Consider the following 19822-nt stretch of genomic DNA (forward strand, 5'->3'; position numbering starts at 1 on the left):
GGGCGCGCGGTGAAGTCATTTTTGGCGCACACACCTAGCGACGTCCCATGCCTGTCAAGCATAAACCAGGCTTTGCAAAACACATCCATTATTACAAGCCTGTACGTCTGCTGGCCTTATGTCAGCACATGTAAGCACCTATCACATCCAACCTCCACACACGCATCAAAACTTAATCAAATCTAAATCAAAACCAAAACATGTCAGCATGTCTACAAGAGATCAAATCCGCATCAACATTCACAAAATAACATCTGAAATACTATAACGCGAATCAACAAACCAATCAATGACAAAACACACAATAAAAAAATTAAAAAAAATCAGCCAGGCTGTGTAACGCCCGCCAATGTAACATTGTCCATAAATCTTGATAAAAAGCTGCAGCATTTAATGCAATAACCCACAACACAGTGCTAACAAAAATAATAGAGTTTATAGGCCTACACAGTGACCACACAGGCCTGGGATCAGCTACTGTACCTTGGCTGTTGGTCTAGAAACCCATGATGTGGACAGGCATGTTGGATTAAATCAGATGATTTAATCCAGGATGTGATGAAGGCTGTTGGGTGGAATCTCTCTAAATGGGGTCCATAAACTCATTCAGTCCCAGCCATTTTCAGAATTTCTACCCCCCTCAGTGCCAGCCGTTTTAGAGCATTTTGACTGATTTTTAAAGACCCATAGAATATTTTTAACTATGACAATCTGAAATCTGACACCAAATTCTAAAAGATTAAAGTCTCTACTTTCATCAGATAAAAAATGTTTGTAGCTTGTTTCGTTCTTCCGTAATCAGCAGTTGAATAGAGCAAGTTTTACACAAATCGCCAGTTTCTGAGCAAAAAGCTAAGAAAACAGGCCTTTTCTAAATATATATATATATATATATATATATATATATATATATATATATATATATATATATATACATAGTGTGTGTGTGAGACTTTGAAGCATTTTGTTTCTTTATTGAAAACTATAACATCTGAACATTGGTTTCCTTCTTTAAAAAAACTAAACTAAAAAAAACAACATTGAGACAAGGCTTTTGATGGCAAAATTAATATTATTTTGCTATCTGGCTCAGAGTTGAATGCTTTGCTTACTGTATTCTGTATCTGCTCCCCCGTCAATCACACACAGACGTAACTTCCTCTTCCTTCCGACGCGCAGGGATGACCCGTTTGATGGTTTTATCTCACGATCGCAACATTATTAATAATCCACTCTGGTCCACACAGGTTCTGTGTTAGTATGTGGTGCTGTGAGCTGCTGGATATTTCACAATATCACTTCATAGTCCAAAGGTATTGTAAAGACGTGACTCGAGCCGTTATCACAGTTTTACAGGCTTTAATGGAGGTCGTAGTAACACGCCAAAAAAAACAAATTAAACACACAAAGAACCGTCTTACACCGTCATACACTCACACTATCGTGGGAATAGAATTGTCACTTGTAAACAAAGACACTCATTGGCAGAGAAAGCTGCACGTAACCACGATGCCTTCTTGACCATGGGAAATCTCAGCATCAGTTAATCACTAAATAAGACTTTTCACACTCTGGAACTGCACATGCGCGACCTGGTGGGGGGTCATAGGTCGAGAGGGATATAAACGTAAACAAGCTAGTTTACTCTGTTGATATTTCCAACCTAACAGCGTTTTGAATGGTATTCCAGAGATCGTTAGTGTTTTAATAGTGTTCATATTATTAATATTACACATATATGGACTCGAGGAGGTGTCCAAAGTTTTTCGCCGATGCCACTTTCGGCCGATCCGAGCCATTTAAAACCCGATGGGAGCAGCTCAGCAGCAGTATTGAAGCTAGGGCAGTTCTCTCGCTTCCACACCTGGTGAATGAAAAACACCGACCACCTGGGTCTCCAGCGGGCGGATTCGGACTCTACCCGTGTATGATGCAAGTCTCCGAGCACTTTTGTAAAACGATGAGAGAAGCAGTATCAAAGCGACAGACCTACTCAGCTTCCACACTCTTCCATCGATGGGACTCTGAACGACAAGCCCTGACCTCCATGGTCTCAAGCCGGCGGAGCCGACTGTGGCTGGAATGCGCAGGGTTCGTCTGCAAATGACAACACCGGAAAAAGATACAAAAAATAAAAACCAATAACTTCACACAGGAAAGTGGTAGTGTCATCAAACTCAGCACACATCGATGAACTCCTCTTGGTTATACTACAACACTTTTTACGTTTTTAAAAAGTGCATTCATGTAATTTTAGTGATTTTTTTTTTTTCATTAAATAAGTAATAAAATATACAATAAATGTCCTATAACATGTTGTAGTGTAATCAAACTTACCGCACACATAGATTAACTCTTCATGATTATACTACAACACTTAGTTTCAACAAATGTGCTTTTACCCGCTCAAACAGGTAAAATAATCTAAATCTCTGTCAGACTCACTTCTTACACTATCCGCAATGGCGAGTATATCCTTCTTGACCTTTGACCTAATGCGGAAGTACTGAACCAGAGCGAGTGTGAAAAGAATCGTTATTGCATAACTTACATGATTTCCGTTACTTGTCAGTGCTCGGGTGTGCGTGTCCTTTTAAACGTTGTCACCGCATTTAATTGTGGGTCAGCATTATCTCGTCTCCTTTGGTAAAGGATGCATCAGTGTTTCCTAGGCTAAAGGAGATTTTTTTAAAAAGCTTCTTTTGAGCTTCTTTTCCTCAGCTTAAAGAGAACTTGGACTCTCTTTATCGTGGCCGCCACTTAAACACTTCCGGGGGTGAAGGAACAGTGGATTGTAAAGGAGATAGGAGGGACTATTCGGACGCAGCATGTGTCCCCTTACATCCAGCCAACATTTTGTACAGCACCTGAACGCATCATTGTCTGATGCTAAAGTTAGCTTTTCCTGCGGTGCTATGAGTTGAGCAGGACAGAAGGTAAGCGTAACTAACACATCTCTGTCCAAAAACTCAGATATAAACAAAGTAGCTGTATATAACTATTTTGTTCGGACATATCGCTGTAATCAGTTTGTGTATCAACTTTGTCAACCGATGAAATATCCACTTGTCGTTAATGTTAGTTTCAGTTGTAGCGTGGCTTTTGTGAGCTCACGCTCATGCTGCAGACGTCAAAATTCTAGATAAATCTGTTTTAGTGCATTAGTGCTGCAAAAATACAACTTGTCAGATATATCCTGACATTAAATGGACCTAGTCAGTGACCTGAGGGGTATTCCATAAAGGAAGGTTAACAAACTCTGAGTCTATCCATAAACTCTGGGTCAACATACCCAGCGATGGGAAACTCTGGGTATCAGATTCCATTATAGCTGGTATGAAGTGGGTCAATCAACCCTGAGTATGTAAACCTTGGGTTACTTACGTGCACGCGCGATAAAAAGCCATCATCAATGTATCAGAGATTACTCGAGCTGCCATGACAACCAAACGCCTACAGTTTAAGTTAATGGGTCAGGGTCGGGTCGGGCTTTACCCTGTGTTTCCACTGGATACGTCTCCGCTGCGCCACAGCACCGATCCGGTTTTTCACCGCTGTCCGGCGTCCGGTAATTCACACCGGTTGCGTTTTGAGTGTGCTGCGGTGCACTCCGGTTGAACGACTGTGACGTCACGAGACAGAGCAGTTCTCATAATATTTATATAATCTTATGAGAACGCAGTTAAATGTATGTTATAAACGCAACAATAAACAGATTAACAGGTCAATGGATTCTGGATTTGTCGTAGCCACATTTTTTAGCAACAGCCAACAGAGAAGAGATAAAACTGCACCAGTAAAACATGAACTAAATCAAAGTTCCTGCAGTTTACAGTGCAGTTACAGTATGAGAGAAATCAATATAGTGGATGTGAATTTGTTTTTACACATTATGACGTTTTGGTGATGTATTTACTTGAAATATAATCTGAAGTGTTTTATTTTGAAAAGTGACCCGATATTTTATTGCGGAGTACGTGCTTAATTTCCTGTTTAGCTTCATTTGCTCTGTGCTGATTGATGCGTCTTGCTCCAGTGTCCGCCAAAAATAGAAGCCCTGCTTATATCTGGTGGTAAAATCAAGATATAACAATTTGTTAACCTAAAATATATCACGTTGTGCAATGACTGCCGCCTTCCTCCTTCACCTCCTGCAACATCTACAGATAATCATCTTTCCTGCGCCTGTGGCTGACCTTAAGTTTTAAATCCCTGGTTAGTTAACTAAACCAACAAAAACACTATTCTGGAAGAAAATAGAGATTTTAATTGTGTGGGGACAGATTAATTTAACCACCAATGTGCCGGTTAAATATGCATGCTTTATGTGTGACAAGAAATTAGCAATTAGCATGTGTTGATCACATGATCATGTATATCCAATTCAAGTTACTTTTGTAGCCTTTCAAATACATTAAAAAAATATTCTTTATATACCATTGTGTTCATGTAAACTGAGATGCGTAAGAATTTTAAGATGCAAGATACTGTTTTATTTCTTGATGTCAATTTAGTTTATTTTAAACTGTTTAAGTTGCCATTTACATGATCAATATCAATCAAATTAAATCAAACATTATTCTATATAATTTTAACTATAGAATTTAATTCACTGTATTGTCTTCATTGAGAAGGTAATTTTTTGGTTGCAGACCCCTGACCAGGGGAAGAGGGTCAGGAGACCCCACTATAAGAGCTGGACCCTCTGAATTTAATTCCATGAGGTGAAGCAATGCAGATGCTAAGTTATGCTACTGTTAAGTTAATTCAATTACAGCATTTCTGCAAAATAAAAAAACATGCAAGCATGCTTTCATTTCACAAGCTGCAGCTGACGTGCACAGGAAAGAGCCCCATACCACCAACTGGTCCCACACATTTTTGATAGTTTAAATAAAACCTAGTAGGACTGGCAGTAGTGCTGACTGTGCTATGTTGGGTCGACCTCGCAATTAAAATTGTTTTATCAGGTCGACGGAAATAAGTGAATATCAGCCGATATGTTGTCAGGTGGATTATTATAGTGCATCCGTGTTATGAATGCTTTACTGTTCGTTATGTTTGTTTGCAGTGTTGAGAATGCAGCCACCGCTGACACCTGAGGCGGTCAGAGAGCTGGTGGTCTCCTGTCTGCACAGAGACCCTGTCGCAGCAGACTTGCGCTGCAGCCTGTTTGTCGCAGCAGCTCAGAGCTACAAGAGGGACTCTTTGCTCAGGCCTTTCCCTGCTCGATACTTGAATGATGACAGCAAGGACTTCGACGAGTTGGTAAGGGCTTCAATAATGGGCAGAGTTTGAAAGCTTTGATCAATTCAATTCAACTTTATTTGTATAATGCAATTTACAACAAAGTCATCTCAATGCACTTATCAAAATATAAAATTCATAATAAGAAAGAAAAAACCCAACAAGATCCACATGAACAAGCATTTAGCGACAGTGGGAAGAAACAACTCCCTTTTAACAAGACAAATCAAAGTAGCATCACCATGTTTACTGTGAACTCTAGGCTCCACTATCTGACCTGTGTCCATAGACCTGAGAGACCTGCTAGGCTCATACCTGACATCTCACTGATGTATTCTGAACCAAACTCATTCACAGATTTATACACCAGCAGCAGAACTGTAAAGTATATTCTGAGGCTGACTGGGAGCCAGTATAAATAGGACTGGAGCTATGTGTTCTGAACCTTTGTTCTGGTTATTACATGAGAAGGAAGAGGGAAGACGTGTTGCAAGAAAGGACATTGCGCAATAAAAACAGAATATATGCATATACACACTAAACTAGCTGACTGTCAGTGGATTGGCTGCCAATGTTCTGGTTATACATGTCCTGCAGATAGGAAGGAGTGGTGGAATCTCTCCTTCACACAGCATGGGTGTAACAGTCTGACAGCACTGCACGGCGCCTTCAGTGGCAGAGTCTCCTGGAGGGGGTGGTCAGGATTGTCCAGCATGGATGACAGCTTAGCCACCTGTCCCCCACTGAGTCTATGTAGTCCAGGGAGCAGCACAGAACAGAGCTGGCCCCCCTCACCAGTTTGTCCAGCCTGTTTTTTTCCCGGGTAGAGATGCCTCCAACCCAACAGACCACTCCATAGAAGATTTCAGAGGCTACTATTGAGCACAATCATGTCTGATGAAGGGCATCCAGCCCGAAACGTCACATTTTTTGGTGTAAGTTAAATTGAAATTGGGTGCTAAATATGCAGTTGTGCGGACTTTTTTTCATTGCATCTAGAGGCTACTACTGAGTCACGGAAGTTCTTCAGCAGTGTCCCCTTTACTCCGAAGGACCTTAGCTTCCTTAGCAGGAAGAGTTTGCTCTGGCCTTTCATGTAGAGAGCATCTTTTAAGTTATTTACCAGTAAAACAAACACTTTTCAAACATTTAACAAAAAGTCTGTAAGCAATTTATCAAACAACAGTCACACACAGTCTTTTTGTTTTATTTAACAAAAGTATATAACCTAACAAAACCTCTTTTATATATGATCTTTAATGGAGCTTGCAAGTAAAATTCAGGGACTGTTTAAAACAATAGCAGTGGCCATTATTGTTGGTTTTTGCACATACAACTTTACAAATCAGAACAGACACGAACAATATTCCTTCATTGAGAAGGTTCTTAAAGAACCCCATGACTAAACTCAATCGCGCGTGTGTGTGAATAGTGACCACAGTGGTAGGCGTGACAAAACAAGGCATTGATGGTATATTTTTTTTTTTAGCTTTTGACAGATTACCTGCACAATAAGAAGAATTATCATGCATTTTAAACGATTGACAGGCCACACCCACTAACGCTTTGTCCAGTTTTGTTATGGCAATGAAAAGCATGTATAGTCATGTTTTATGATTAAACAAGCTACGTTTGGTTAGTCAACGTTTTGTTACCTTCATGACATAGGGGCGTCAACTAAATCATTTCGTCATCATTGACATTGACATCATTGAAGCTGCAGTATGTAAGTTTTTTTTTTTTTTTTTTTTTGTCATTTGGTATAAAATCCATAATCATCTATAAGCATATTTCAATCCAAAGTGTTCTGAATTTCTTCTCCTTCTCCTGGCCCTGTAAATTGAGTTTACAAACCCAAGAGCGTGATGCTGGATGTCAGCCAATCGGAGATCTTTCTACAAACACGTGTGCTCCACGGGTTGTCTTGGGCATTACTATTGGTTGCTAGACTGAAGTCAGGTGCGTTCACATACCATTGATGGTGAAAGTGTAATGATGGAGATTCCAGCAGGAGAAGTCGCCGCGTTAGGCACAACAGTTACACGGCAAATCAAGCAGAAAAAGGCAGACCGAAATTCACAAACATACTCAGAAGAAACGGACAGCTTTGTGTCCTCGCGGATCCCAGGGTCTGCCCCACGTACTGGGTTCAGAGGGAGAGTTAGAAAAGATAGAATACATCATGTGTAAACCTAAGAGGAGTTTATTCAAGGAATAGTTTTACAGTCTGGATGCGGAGTAATGGTTGTCACTCTGCCCTGAGCAGCAGCTAAGATATGAGAGCTTGTGGTGGGGACGAGGTGACGGCAGCAGCCGCTGCTCAGGACAGTAACTACAGAGTGATACGTGCGTTCATGTTAGAATAACACAAGATTATAAAATCCATATATACATTTATCACTAGTTTCTATTGAGAAAAAAGTTGCTAACAGCATTTACAAAAGATAGATACCAAAAAGGGAGGTTAAGTTTCGATTTCAAAATGGAGCGGAGAGAGGATGCTTCATACTGCAGCTTTAACACGGACTCCTACACCTCGACATGTGGCTGCACATCAGAAGCAGAATCCAATTTCAGTCGGTCAGCATACGTGTCACAGAGATCCTCTGATTTTAATCATGACTGTTCTTGGTCGACGTTGTAAAGGTCTTTACTTGGATGGGATTAAAGCAGCATGCACAAAAAATTATACACACTGCAACAAATGCCGAGAATGAAGATGAGCACAGAGCAGGAGAGTAGAGCTCACAGAGTCACTGTAGCAAAGAAGCTTATCTTCATCAAGAACTTCAACCCACTGTGTTTGAATGAGAACAGATTTTAATGTTAATCTTTCAGCAGCCAAGGCTGCCAGGTCTCAGGTTCCAGCCAACCACAGGTTGAAAACAAGGCCTGCTCCAGCTCCTTGTGAGCGAGCCTGAATTTTCTGCAATACTTCAAATTTCATCAAACTGCCATGAAAAGACTGCAACTCGAGAAACTAAACCAGCTGTAGCTGTTACAGGCTAGCACCAGCACCAGTAGCAGCTCTATGCAAACATGCGCCTGCTTGGAAAATTCTGCAGCTCCTTCTCTCAACATCAGCATTCTGCTTGCAAGTATTCTTACTATGTGTCCTCCGCACACTGTATTCCATCCCTCTGGTCTCACTGTTCTCAATCTCCCTTTTTACAACACTACAAAAAACCCCATGTAAACCAAGCCAATCTATGCCATTTTCCATTGAACTCTCAGCTAATCACCAACCAAAGACACCTTAAGCTTTCCCTTCCGAACACACGCTCTCTCAATAACAAAGGCCTCATCCTTAATGAATTCATCACTGACAATAACTTTGATTTTCTCTGTCTTACTGAAACATGGCTCAAGCCCTTGGGCTATTAGTCACTGAATCAAATCACTCCATCTGGTTTCACTTTCATTGAGAACCCTCGCCCTGATGGGAGGCGCGGGGCTACTGCTGTCATATACAGAAAGGACATCAAAATAACCAACAGTCAAATTTCAAACTCCTTTTGAACACTTCTATTGAACCCACCCCATTAGTCAATGCAGTCATTTAACATCCTCCCAAGCCAAACACCTCCTTTCTCTCTGATTTGACAGACTTTCTGACCCAGCTCTTTGCCATCCCCTCTTCCATCCTTGGTGGCGCTGTAGTTGTTGGCTTACGCGTGCTCTGATGCGTGGATGTTACTGTAATCAAAATATATATTAAAAATGAAATACCCGAAGTGATGAAGTCCGGTTGGATATGTGAATTCATTTATTGCAGATGATTTGACCAAAAACCAGGATATTGCATGGTATGAAAAACAGTAAACTCCACACGATGTCCCCCATCTGCGCAGTGTCGTTAGCATGGTAAAAACTGTATGTTCTCCAGCGCCACACCTGACGCTCATTACAGCCTCCTTTATAGCTGATTAGGCAGAGGCTCCACCAATCCTACTTCTTGGTGACTTCAATTTTCACATTGACAATAAAAACGAAGAGTTACGAATGTAACTATGGTTCTATGAATCCCGAATGACCGCCAGAGGCGGTGCTTTAAGCACTGAATATTCCCCTTCGCGCAGTGCGAGTATGTATACCAACAATGTCACCAATGACCCCTGGATGACCCAGAGGAAGTTTATATCTTCCGGTGTCACTCCAGGGTACTTTCCTACAGAATCTTCTCGCGAGCACACGAGGGTTCTGAGTGACAAAGAGCTCTGGCGGTCAATCGGGATTCATAGAACCATAGTTACATTCGTAACTCTTCGTTTTATTTCATCCCTGCTGACCACCAGAGGCGGTGCTTTAAGCACTGAATGACTTATACCAGAAAAGTCACGAAGAATCCTGCTTACCACCCTTCAGTGTGTAGGGTCAGAGGACTCTGGCCGAAGGACCACAGCCAATGGATGGGGTGTGGCTACATTCACCCTGTAGAATCTGGAGAAAGGGCCTGGCGACGGCCATGAGGCCGCAGCACAGATGTCCTCCAGGGGCACTCCCTTCAGGGCAGCCCATGACGCTTTGCGGAGGAAATGGCCAGAAGGAACGCAGTCTTAAGGGTGACCCACCTCAGCGCTGCTCGTGCCAAGGGCTCAAACGGTGGAAGGCGCAATGCCTCCAGCACCAGGGGAAGATCCCATGCTGGATTCCTTGTGACTCTCGGAGGATGCAACCTCCAAGCTCCTCTCAAAAAAAAGGGACACTAGCTTGTGGCTACCAATCGTGCCATTGTCGACCATTACATGTCTGCAAGATATTGCTGCGACATAGACTCTCAGCGTTGAATGAGAAAGCCCTTTGTCCAGAAGGGACTGGAGAAAGTCCAGAATAGCTGGCACAGGGCAGTGCACAGGGTCCACCTCCCGCCTTGTACACCAGTCGGAAAACCGTTTCCATCTGTTCTCATACTGGAGGCGAGTAGACGGCGCTCTTGCATTCATTATAGTATCCGCCCGGCCAGTTGGGACAGGAGATCCCTCCTGTCGGGAAGGCGCCACGGTGTGCCCCGACAGAGGCTGTGCAGCAGCGGGAACCAGCTCCTTCCTGGCCAGAAGGGAGCTACAAGCAGGATCCTGTGGCCCTCCTGAAGGACCCTGTGGAGTACCAGCTGAATCAGAGGAAACGGAGGGAAGGCATTCAGGAGGCCATCCGGCCAAGGATGAGCCAATGCGTCCTGGCCAAGAGGACTGGTTGTCTCGACTAAGGAGAACCACAGAGGGCAGTGGGTCGACTGCTCCGAAGCAAAGAGGTCCACCTCTGCCCTGCCGAATATGCTCCATATAATGTCCATTACCTCCGGGTGGAGGTGCCACTCCCCTGACGGAGGTTTCCGACGGGAGAGTAAGTCCGCCAAGTGGGTCTGCTCTCCCGGTATATGCATTGCTCGTATACTGATCAAGCGGGGGGCTGCCCATGTGAGGAGCTCCCTTGCCACTTCCAGCAGCCGTGCAGACTTGGTACCACCCTGATGGTTTATGTGATACACTGTAGACGTGTTGTCTGACCGCACAAGGACATGCTTGTCCCTCAGATGCGGCAAGAAGTGCTTGAGAGCTCGGTGAACTGCACGCAGCTCCAACACATTGATGTGTGCACCTTGGTCTTCCACAGGCCAACGCCCCTGGGCCGTCCGGCTCTGCCACACCGCACCCCATCCTGAAGGGCATGCATCTGTGGTAACGGCCTCCCTGCGAGATGGAACGGAGCCTATAGAAATGCCCCTGAGCAAGTAAGCCCTGTCCCTCCCCGGAGCCAGGGCGCAAAGACACTGTTGCGAGACCATGAGCCTCCTGCTCCTGTGCCGCTTGGCATCCAAGTGAAAACTGTTCAGCCACCTCTGCAGTGGGCGCAGCGACAGCAAGCCCAGAGGAACTACCCCCGAGACTGACGTTAGCTTGCCCAAAAGATGGAGGAAAGAAACATTGGTCAGCCAGCGACCCTCCCTGAATAAGGCGAGCTGGCGAAAAATACCGTCCACACGGTGGGGGGAGGGTTTTGCCGTCATAGTTACTGTTCATTAAAACCCAGATGAAAGTTGTGACCCGGGATGGCACCAGGCAACTTTTTTCCACATTCACCTTGAGTCCAAGTCGAGCCACATGGGACAGGAGACGCTCTGTGTCTTGTGACGCCTGGACCCGGGATGGAGCACAGATCAGCCAGTCGTCCAGGTATGGGAGAACCTTCAAGCCCCGAGACTGTAGAGGTGCTAGGGCCGCAGACACACACCTTGTGAAGACCCTTGGGGAGAGAGAGAGGCCGAAGGGCAGCACCCTGAACTGCCAGCGGCGGGCGCGGTATGCGAAGCACAGAAACTGCCTGTGTTGCTGAGCAATTGGGACGTGAAAGTACGCGTCCTTGAGGTCTATTGATGTGAACCAGTCCCCATGAGACACCGTTCTGAGGACATCTGCTGTGGTCAGCATGTGAAAAGGTATGACCTTCAGAAATTTGTTCAACCCTCTGAGGTCTAGGATTGGGTGGAATCTGCCTGTTTTTTTTGTCACTAAAAAGTACGTTGAGTAGAACACCCGGTGATCTGACCCAGGGTCTACAGGCTCGATGGCGCCCTTGGCCAGGAGGGCAGACAGCTCCTAGTCTAATGCGAGAACCTTTGCCGGGTCGCTGATGGATGTCATTCTGACCCGGCCGGATGTGGGGGGGCCGACGGCAGAATTGAAGTTTGTACCCGTAGGTTAGGGTGGCGACCACCCACGGGTCTGAAGCATGAGTAGCCCACTGTTGGAGCTGCTGATGCAAAAAAAGTCCGACCGCTGGCCCCAAAGCCTCAATTTCTGCCCCTCGGGGCCCTAGTGGGAGGGCGGAAGGGCTCTGGAGCTTGAAATTGTCTGGGGGGCAGGCGAGCAGAGCCCCGAAAATCCCGGACTGGTCTCCGTGCGGGACGCTGGGCATCACGACGACCAGTGGAGTTGTCGACGGCATGTGGCTGCGAAAAACCGCCGGGGGGCCCCTCAGCCTGCCGGCCGGGGGTCTATCAGGGGGAGGCATCCGGCTAAGCCGGGCAAGCTGCTGCCTGGTCTGCCCCGCCTGGATGGTCCGTTCCAGCGCTTCCTGGGCTGCTGGACCAAATATCTCCCCTGGTTCGACCGGGAGGCTGCGCAGCATTCTCCTGGCTGCCTCCGTTAAGTTTGACTGAGACAGCCAAACCTGACGACGAGCTTGGACTAAGATGGACATTATTCGTTCAAGCTCTCTGGACACTATTCGTCCAAGCTCTCTGGACACTATTCGTCCAAGCTCTCTGGACACTATTCGTCCAAGCTCTCTGGACATGAGCCCAAAAGCCTCCAATGAGGCATCACAGAAGGTGACCACATCGGCATGTACACCGCCCTCCTGCAGTGAGGCTGAGAGGGCCAACATGAGGTGTGATAGGGAGTTTCCCTTGCAACCAGCACGTGCTCCAGCATCATAAGCCCTCGTGAGAAGGTCATCGGTTATTCGACACTGGGGTCGAGGACACCTAGCATCCCTTCGAAGTGCTTCATCTGGGGGCACAATAAGAGAAGCGATGGCAGGCTCGATGGGAGGAGTGCGATCCAGGCCGGCCCCCGCTGCATCATGCATGGCTGCCAGGGTCCGCCCATCTGCAGAGAGACGGGAGCAAGCCTTACTGTCCCTCCAACAGGACTGCAACTCCCTCAGATAATCCTCTGAATGAGGAATAGCGAAAGCTGTGGGGGCAGGCCTGCGCCTGAAGAAGGCACTTGCAGATGCTGCCTCTGCCTGTTGTGGGACAACTGTGTGCAGCCGCTATAGAGCCAGGCGCATGACAGTGCGCATGGAGTTGTCTTCCACCTCGGCCCCCGAACTGTGATCCGAGGAGTGGGAGCCATGCTCAGACACCTGGGATCCGACATCCAAATTCTCCCCATTATCACAGAATTGGCTAGCCGAAGCAGCCAAAGAGAGTGTATCCTCCTCGGGCAGCAGCGTTGGCATTGGGGGAGAGAGTGCCGCATCAGCCACCAGGGGAATCACCGGCTGGCTGTCGGCCAGCAGGGATCTCATCTGAGCCAATTCAGCAGACAGCTGCTCAACTTTAGATGATAACCCACTGTGGGCAGACTTCGTTCTCTTCCTGGAGGGGGCAGCTGCCGCAGCCACTGCCCGCCTCTTGGAGCTTGTCTGACGGGTCTGAGGTGGCTGGCCTGGGGGGAGGTCGACTACGGCAACTGAGCCTTCCACCCCCGCCAACCTGCCAACCCAGGCCGCCCGATGCAAGTAGCTGCAGTTCATGCAGGGATTGCCTGACAGCGCCTCCCCCAGGTGCTCAGGGCCAAGGCATGTGGGGCATAGGTCGTGGCCATCCTCTGGCTGTAAAGAAACCCCACAAGATGTGCAGATATGTGAGCCATCCATCGTAGCTTGACTGAGAAGTCACTGATTTCAACACAGGTATTCAACAAAGGGAGGGGGCGCGCATGCCGCCTGTCTGGTATCACCCTGCACTCCTCGGCTTAGCCTGAGCGTGGACGCCGTAGGTTGGGCGAGTATAGGGACCGTATACTGGGGAAGGGAGCGCGCACGCTGCCTGCACAGTAGAGGCCCAATATACTAAATAAAAAACAACCACTGTACTGTGGTCCTCACCCAGACTGGGCTCTTTAACAGAAGATGATACTAGCTTAGCCGGTGATGCTAATGTAAACAAATCCACGCTGGGCTCCGGGCAAACAAATAAAGTCGGCTAACTTAAATTTCAGGAGTAGGCTGCTCTAATGCAGCCTTCACCGACCATCTCTTTCATTTTTATAAAGACAACCGTTGATCTGCCGAATAAGCGGCTACTTACCTTGTCAGCGTGTGTCGTCGGGACCAAACACAAACCATATGCTGGGGGGAGGTGGCGCTAACGCAGCCTGTGCCAACACAGGTTGCTAATGGGTGAAGCTACCGCTACCCAAACACTCACCGTCGCAGCTCCTGGAGGACGAATGCACGCTGCTCCGACCTACCACGGTCACGGAGCTACTAGCGACGGCAGCTGTATGCACAGTATTCCAGTAACTGCGCCCAAAAAAAAAATAGGGAAAGTACCCTGGAGTGACACCGGAAGATATAAACTTCCTCTGGGTCATCCAGGGGTCACTGGTGACATTGTTGGTATACATACTCGCACTGCGCATGCGCGAAGGGGAATATTCAGTGCTTAAAGCACCGCCTCTGGCGGTCAGCAGGGATGAAATAGAACTGCAAACCTGCTTTAGACATTTTCCATGTAATTCACAGTTTTAATCTCTCCCAACATGTACATTTTCCCACTCACTCCCATGGTCATATCCTGGACTTGGTTTGCTCTACCGGCCTCTTTATCCATAACCTTTCCAGCCAAAATCTCCACATTTCCGATCACCTAGTCATAACACTGGACATCGACATCCCTCTCCCCACCCCCAAAACAACATGCACTATATCTTTTCGAAACCTCAACTCCATTTCTCCTTTGGCTTTTTCAAATACATTGGCCACCAAACTAGCCTCCAGCCCTCCCCCACTGTCTGAAAATCCATCCGAACTTGTAACCAGCTACAATAACACACTCTCCACCTGTCTTAATGAACTGGCACCCATAAAAACCAAAATAGTCTCTTACTCGTTCAGTGCCCTGGTTCACTCCCCAACTCCATAAAATGAAATCCTGCAAACGCCGGCTTGAGAGACTATATAGAAAAACTGGTTTAACTGCAATCTGCAAATGTACACTGAACACATCCTGCAATACAAAGACGCCTTCAACACTGCCCGATCCAACTTCTACTTCAATCTCATACACACTGGCTCCAAAAACCCTAAAACTTGTTTTTTTTCCCCACAATAAACAACTTCCTAAAACCCAGTGATAATACATCAACATCCTTCACAGTCTCCAAATGCTACTCACTCCTTGCTTACTTTCAATCCAAAGTTAACACCATCTACAGCATCCTCACTCCCCCCATAGGTCACTAGCACCTCCACCTTCTCCTCACCTTCCCCAGCCTCTCTTTCAGTTCACCCCTCTCTCATCAAGCGAACTCTTAAAAATTCTTGATGGCGATAAAACTCCCATCTGCTCCTTGGACCCTGTTCTTTCTGGTTTAATTAGAAGTAGCTTCCCTATCATTTCCCCTCTGAATCATTAACTTATCAATCTCCACTGGTTCTGTTCCTCACTCTCTCAAGCTGGCTGCTATCATCCCCCTACATTGAATTGCATTGTCCCTGTCAAATAAATAAATGTTGACAACGCGGTTCCTCCTTGTCCTAACCTCAAATGTTCACTTGTTCATCTTTCTCTAGAAAAACCTCAAATTAAACTAAACACATGATATGACATTACTAAACTGTTTCTATACCTGTGTTGCATTTAAGTGTTCTTGACCATATTTGAATTTTTAGTATTGGTAATAGGCTGTATTCAGTTTCTAATGTTATGAATATAAAAGTATGACAAATACTGTCAAAATGGTGAACAGACAATTTTTTAATGGTCATCGTTCTTGTTATTGTTAGCATTGCTGCTAACTGTGAGCCTTCCTGTAAAACCGTAAGCTTTCCTACAATACTGTAATAATTATTGTACCGTGAGGTTTATACCGTGATTATACCGAACCGTGAGATTTAGAGATAGTTACATCCCTATGAAATAGGTCCTGCCACTATCTCGGACCACAATCCAGTCTACACAGCAGTGTGTCTGGAAAATAAGACCCGGACAACTCTATGGAGATTGAATAGCAGTATCTTGAATAATCCCACTATCAAGGAAAAATTAAGGATTGAAATGAAATTGTACTTGAAACACAACGATAACGGGAAGGTGCCACCATTAATAGTTTGGGATGTATTGAAGGTGGTAATAATAGGTAAAATAATATCAATCGCTTCATATGAAAAGAAACACAGACCCTTTAAAACCTTGAAGATGACCTGAAAAGACTCCAAAAAGAACATTCAGCAACATCAAAAGACTGGACCAAATGCAAAATTACTAAAATAAGAGGCAAGCTAGATTAAATAAATATGCAGGAAATACAGAGAAAACTGCTGTTTATGAAACAGTAATATGAAACGGGATCAAAATAGAAACTAACTATTAACTATTCCTGTTAAGGGAATATGGGCAACTTTCTTTATGTAAAATAAATATCAACAAAACTCTGGTATTACCACTAAATTATGAACCTCCAACTGAAATTAGGACTGCATATAACTGGAAGTGGGAGATGTATTACATTAAATATTTGGAAGTTATATTACCAAAAGATCTATCTAAAATGTTTGAGCTTAATTTGAAGATAAATTAAGCTATACAGCGATGGAACATTATCCCCTCCTTAAATTTAGGTTCATGATTGATCATTCCTTGAATGCTTTACCTTTTTCAATGTCTGCCTGTTACAATATCTTCTAGAATGGGACAGTTTACCTTGACAGTTTACTGATATAGGTCTATGGGTCAGGTAAGAGCCAAAATCATATTTACCTGTTTGCTGTTGTGACGCAAGGCCTTGTTTCCGTACACAGTTCCGCATTCAACTTTGATTGACAGTCTCCGCTACAGGAAGTCGAAGCCTATTGGCTGGGCGATCACGGCGCTTGTTTCCGTTTGCCTATAGGAGGAAGGCGGGATTTGTATACATTGACGTATATGAATGATCACCGGCAGTAGACCATAGTATAAGATCAGTATTTTTTTGCAATTCAAAAGAATCATACATAAACATAGATTTTTCCGAAACTCCGGTTATCAGCTTTAACTTAACTGATCAGACTGACAGGTTTATGATGGCAGTGTATAGAGCTTATTTCCAAACAAAGCAGAATCTTTCAGAAAATGCACAAACATGCACAAGTATGAGCAACATTTGTGATGACAGGTCCAGATGATGTTAAATGCATAGCCACACAGATTAAAGTAAAGTGATATGATGCAGACATGCTTGACCCAACTGCAGATTTACTGTTAAAGGAAAGGCTTGTGTTATTCTGTAGTTGGCAGATGTGACTTCTTTGCCTGGTATCAGAGACTTGGTGAGGCTACGACCAGCAGAGGGAGATCATCATCTGGCTCTCATACACTGGGTTCTGTTTTCAAAGAGCTTTGCTGTGAAGACGCTACAGAAAGAAGATGTAAGTCAAAAATAAGTGTTACTATTGTTTTATTAAGCCAATTTATAAGAATTGCTTTTAAATTGAGATTATTATTATTATTATTATTATTATTATTATTATTATTATTATTATTATTATTATTATTAATAATAATAATAATAATCCTGTAATGCTAATTTAAAAAAACAACCTATAAGGGGCTTCCCCCTGGAGTTCATCAGTCAGTGCAGCTCTCTGTGAGTTGACAATGGGTGTGAATGTGTCTTGTAATGTACTCTTGCCCTGCAGCTCCGATCAGAATGAGGGTGTTGTGTTTTTTTTTTTTTTTTTTTTTTAACCCATACCAGTACAACAACATCGGCACTCTAACCGAAAGTGAGGGGAATCCTGTCCCTTTGCCGGACTTCCTTTTTGAGTTGGAATATTCCGATCAGATGAACGCCCGTTTTCAGAATTCCAGAGATGGACGAGATGTCTTCTATGCATTCCATGGAAGTCGCCTGGAAAACTTTCACTCAATCATCCATAACGGGCTCCACTGCCACCTCAATAAGGTCAGAGCAGACATCAGCAAGTTGTTTCGCCAGAGTGGCAGAACTCTCACAATAATATATCTATTTATGCATCAGTTTTTATACAGAAAATAAAATATGTCTCTAAAAGATACATAGCTCAGAAAGCCCCCTTACAGGGGTCTTTTTTTCTGGTTGCTCACTAACCTGATTAGATCTACAAAGTGACCCTTAGAAAGCCATGGGATGGTGTCTGCCATTATCTCTGTGCAGAACTCTTTATTTGGAGAGGGAACCTACCTCACCAGTGATCTCAGCATGGCAATCCTCTACAGCCCTCACAGCAGCGGCTGGCAGAAGAGTCTCCTCGGCCCTCTGCTCAGCTGCGTTGCCTTGTGTGAAATCATCGACCACCCGGATGTGAAGTGCCATGTGAGGAGGAAAGGTGTGTTTCTGGAATCCACGTTAGTATGAATGACTGGATTTTGAACACTTTCTTCTTTATTCTCAGATTCAGAGATTGTAGATAAGCAGCGCTCAAAAGCAAAAAACAGTGAAGGAGGGGAAGTGCCACAGAAATACTTCATAGTAACCAACAATCAACTTTTACGAGTCAAATACCTACTTGTTTACTCTCAGAGGAGTCACCTGACCAGGTGAGTGTCTACTGTCCTTGATTAACTTCATGATTGGTTTCCCGGCTAAACATTTTCCTGTTTCTTGCTTTCAGACATTCTCGCAGCAACTCTTGGCTGACTAGACATCATTTTGTCATCATGATGAGCCTCTACCTATTGCTGCTAGTATTCATTGGCGCCTTGAACTCCAATTCCTTCATGTCCTTTTGGAGTAGACTGTTTAGATGACAATGTCTGGACGTGCAACCTCAGACCTTTGAGATCTGCTGTGCCTTCCTGGATTGACTGAAGGGAGACCATATCTTTAGCATCTTTTATTCTCCTTTCTGACACAGCTCTTCTTAGCATTTGTAAGAACGGCTACAGATAATGGCAAGTTACTGCTGATTGTTTCCTGCGTTGGGCTGTTGGGTGTACCCAGAGCTAAATATATTCTCAGTGTATGTTTTACTTAGTTTTCTTTTATTAATGAATAGTGGGTAGTTTTGGCCTCTACGCAAATGACCTGAAGAAGACGTATCTTTTTCTAACTATTTGCACAGTTTTTACAGTCTCTTTATGAACAAGGGTTCAAACCATTGTGTACTGGACTGGTGTTTGTTTTTGATTAATCTGCTCTTCAGGAATTACGCTCTACTTTTATTACATACTTTTTTTTGTAATTTGCAACAACAGTTTAAAAAGCTGACAGTTCTTTAACTCTGGTTCCTAATTTATGGGTCAGGGCTCAAAATTAGGTTGCATGTTGACTTTTTCAATGGGTTATAGTAATCTGCTTTTTGAAATAAAGTCTTTTGATTTTTCATTTAAAAGGGATTGATTTGTTCTAACTTTTAGTAACAGGTGGTTATAATCTGGTACTTCTATGTAAAGAACATGTCAAGAGCCTTGGTTCCCAAAATGGGGTACGGTTACTTCCAGAGATACGCAAATTGTCATGGGGGTACGTGAATACAAACTAGAAACAGCGTGACAACATTGGAAGCTATATATTTATATAAATAGACCTGCAGTTAGGAGCTTCCATGTATTGCCACAAATGACGCATTGGCCTCTGTAAGGCTGCCCTTTCATGGTGAGTAATTACATGGCCAGTCATCCTGTTCTTGCAACGACTTGCATGAATCTCATTGATTTACACCTGTGATTGACTGTCACTCATTCCATCGTGCGTGGCTAACCAATGAAAATGAATAAGATAATTATCCTTCCACCTGGACTGCTAACACTAGTCAGCCCACAGTTGAAGCGTGAACTGTTAATGACAGCAACACGCAATATTCAAGGTGTAAGGCTAGCCAAGAT

General features: G+C 44.5%; 1 protein-coding gene across 3 annotated transcripts; it reads left to right on the forward strand.

Moving 5' to 3' along the window:
- Positions 1–1193: 1193 nt before the first annotated feature.
- Positions 1194–19329, forward strand: parp16 (poly (ADP-ribose) polymerase family, member 16). 3 transcript variants are annotated; one of them, XM_028448705.1, is made up of 7 exons: positions 1194–1313; positions 5072–5268; positions 17248–17385; positions 17715–17921; positions 18153–18324; positions 18391–18535; positions 18610–19329. In XM_028448705.1, exons 2-7 carry the CDS (start codon positions 5080–5082, stop codon positions 18743–18745), a joined length of 987 nt encoding a protein of 328 aa, XP_028304506.1. In that variant the 5' UTR covers positions 1194–1313; positions 5072–5079; the 3' UTR covers positions 18746–19329. The 3 variants fall into 3 exon arrangements, with proteins under 3 accessions (XP_028304506.1, XP_028304507.1, XP_028304505.1); XM_028448706.1 differs by lacking the exon at positions 1194–1313 and adding an exon at positions 1603–2155; XM_028448704.1 differs by lacking the exon at positions 1194–1313 and adding an exon at positions 2522–2936.
- Positions 19330–19822: the final 493 nt, after the last annotated feature.

The sequence above is a fragment of the Gouania willdenowi genome, chromosome 6, assembly GCF_900634775.1.
Source record: "Gouania willdenowi chromosome 6, fGouWil2.1, whole genome shotgun sequence".
Classification (NCBI taxonomy): Eukaryota; Metazoa; Chordata; class Actinopteri; order Blenniiformes; family Gobiesocidae; genus Gouania; species Gouania willdenowi.

What these genes read in the sequence shown, in the direction of transcription:
- parp16 (XM_028448705.1), top strand. Translation starts at nt 5,080, where the DNA reads ATGCAGCCACCGCTGACACCTGAGGCGGTCAGAGAGCTGGTGGTCTCC. An exon ending in GCAAGGACTTCGACGAGTTG is followed by an intron (nt 5,269 to 17,247) that starts GTAAGGGCTTCA and finishes GTTATTCTGTAG; the next exon opens with TTGGCAGATGTGACTTCTTT. An exon ending in AGACGCTACAGAAAGAAGAT is followed by an intron (nt 17,386 to 17,714) that starts GTAAGTCAAAAA and finishes AACCCATACCAG; the next exon opens with TACAACAACATCGGCACTCT.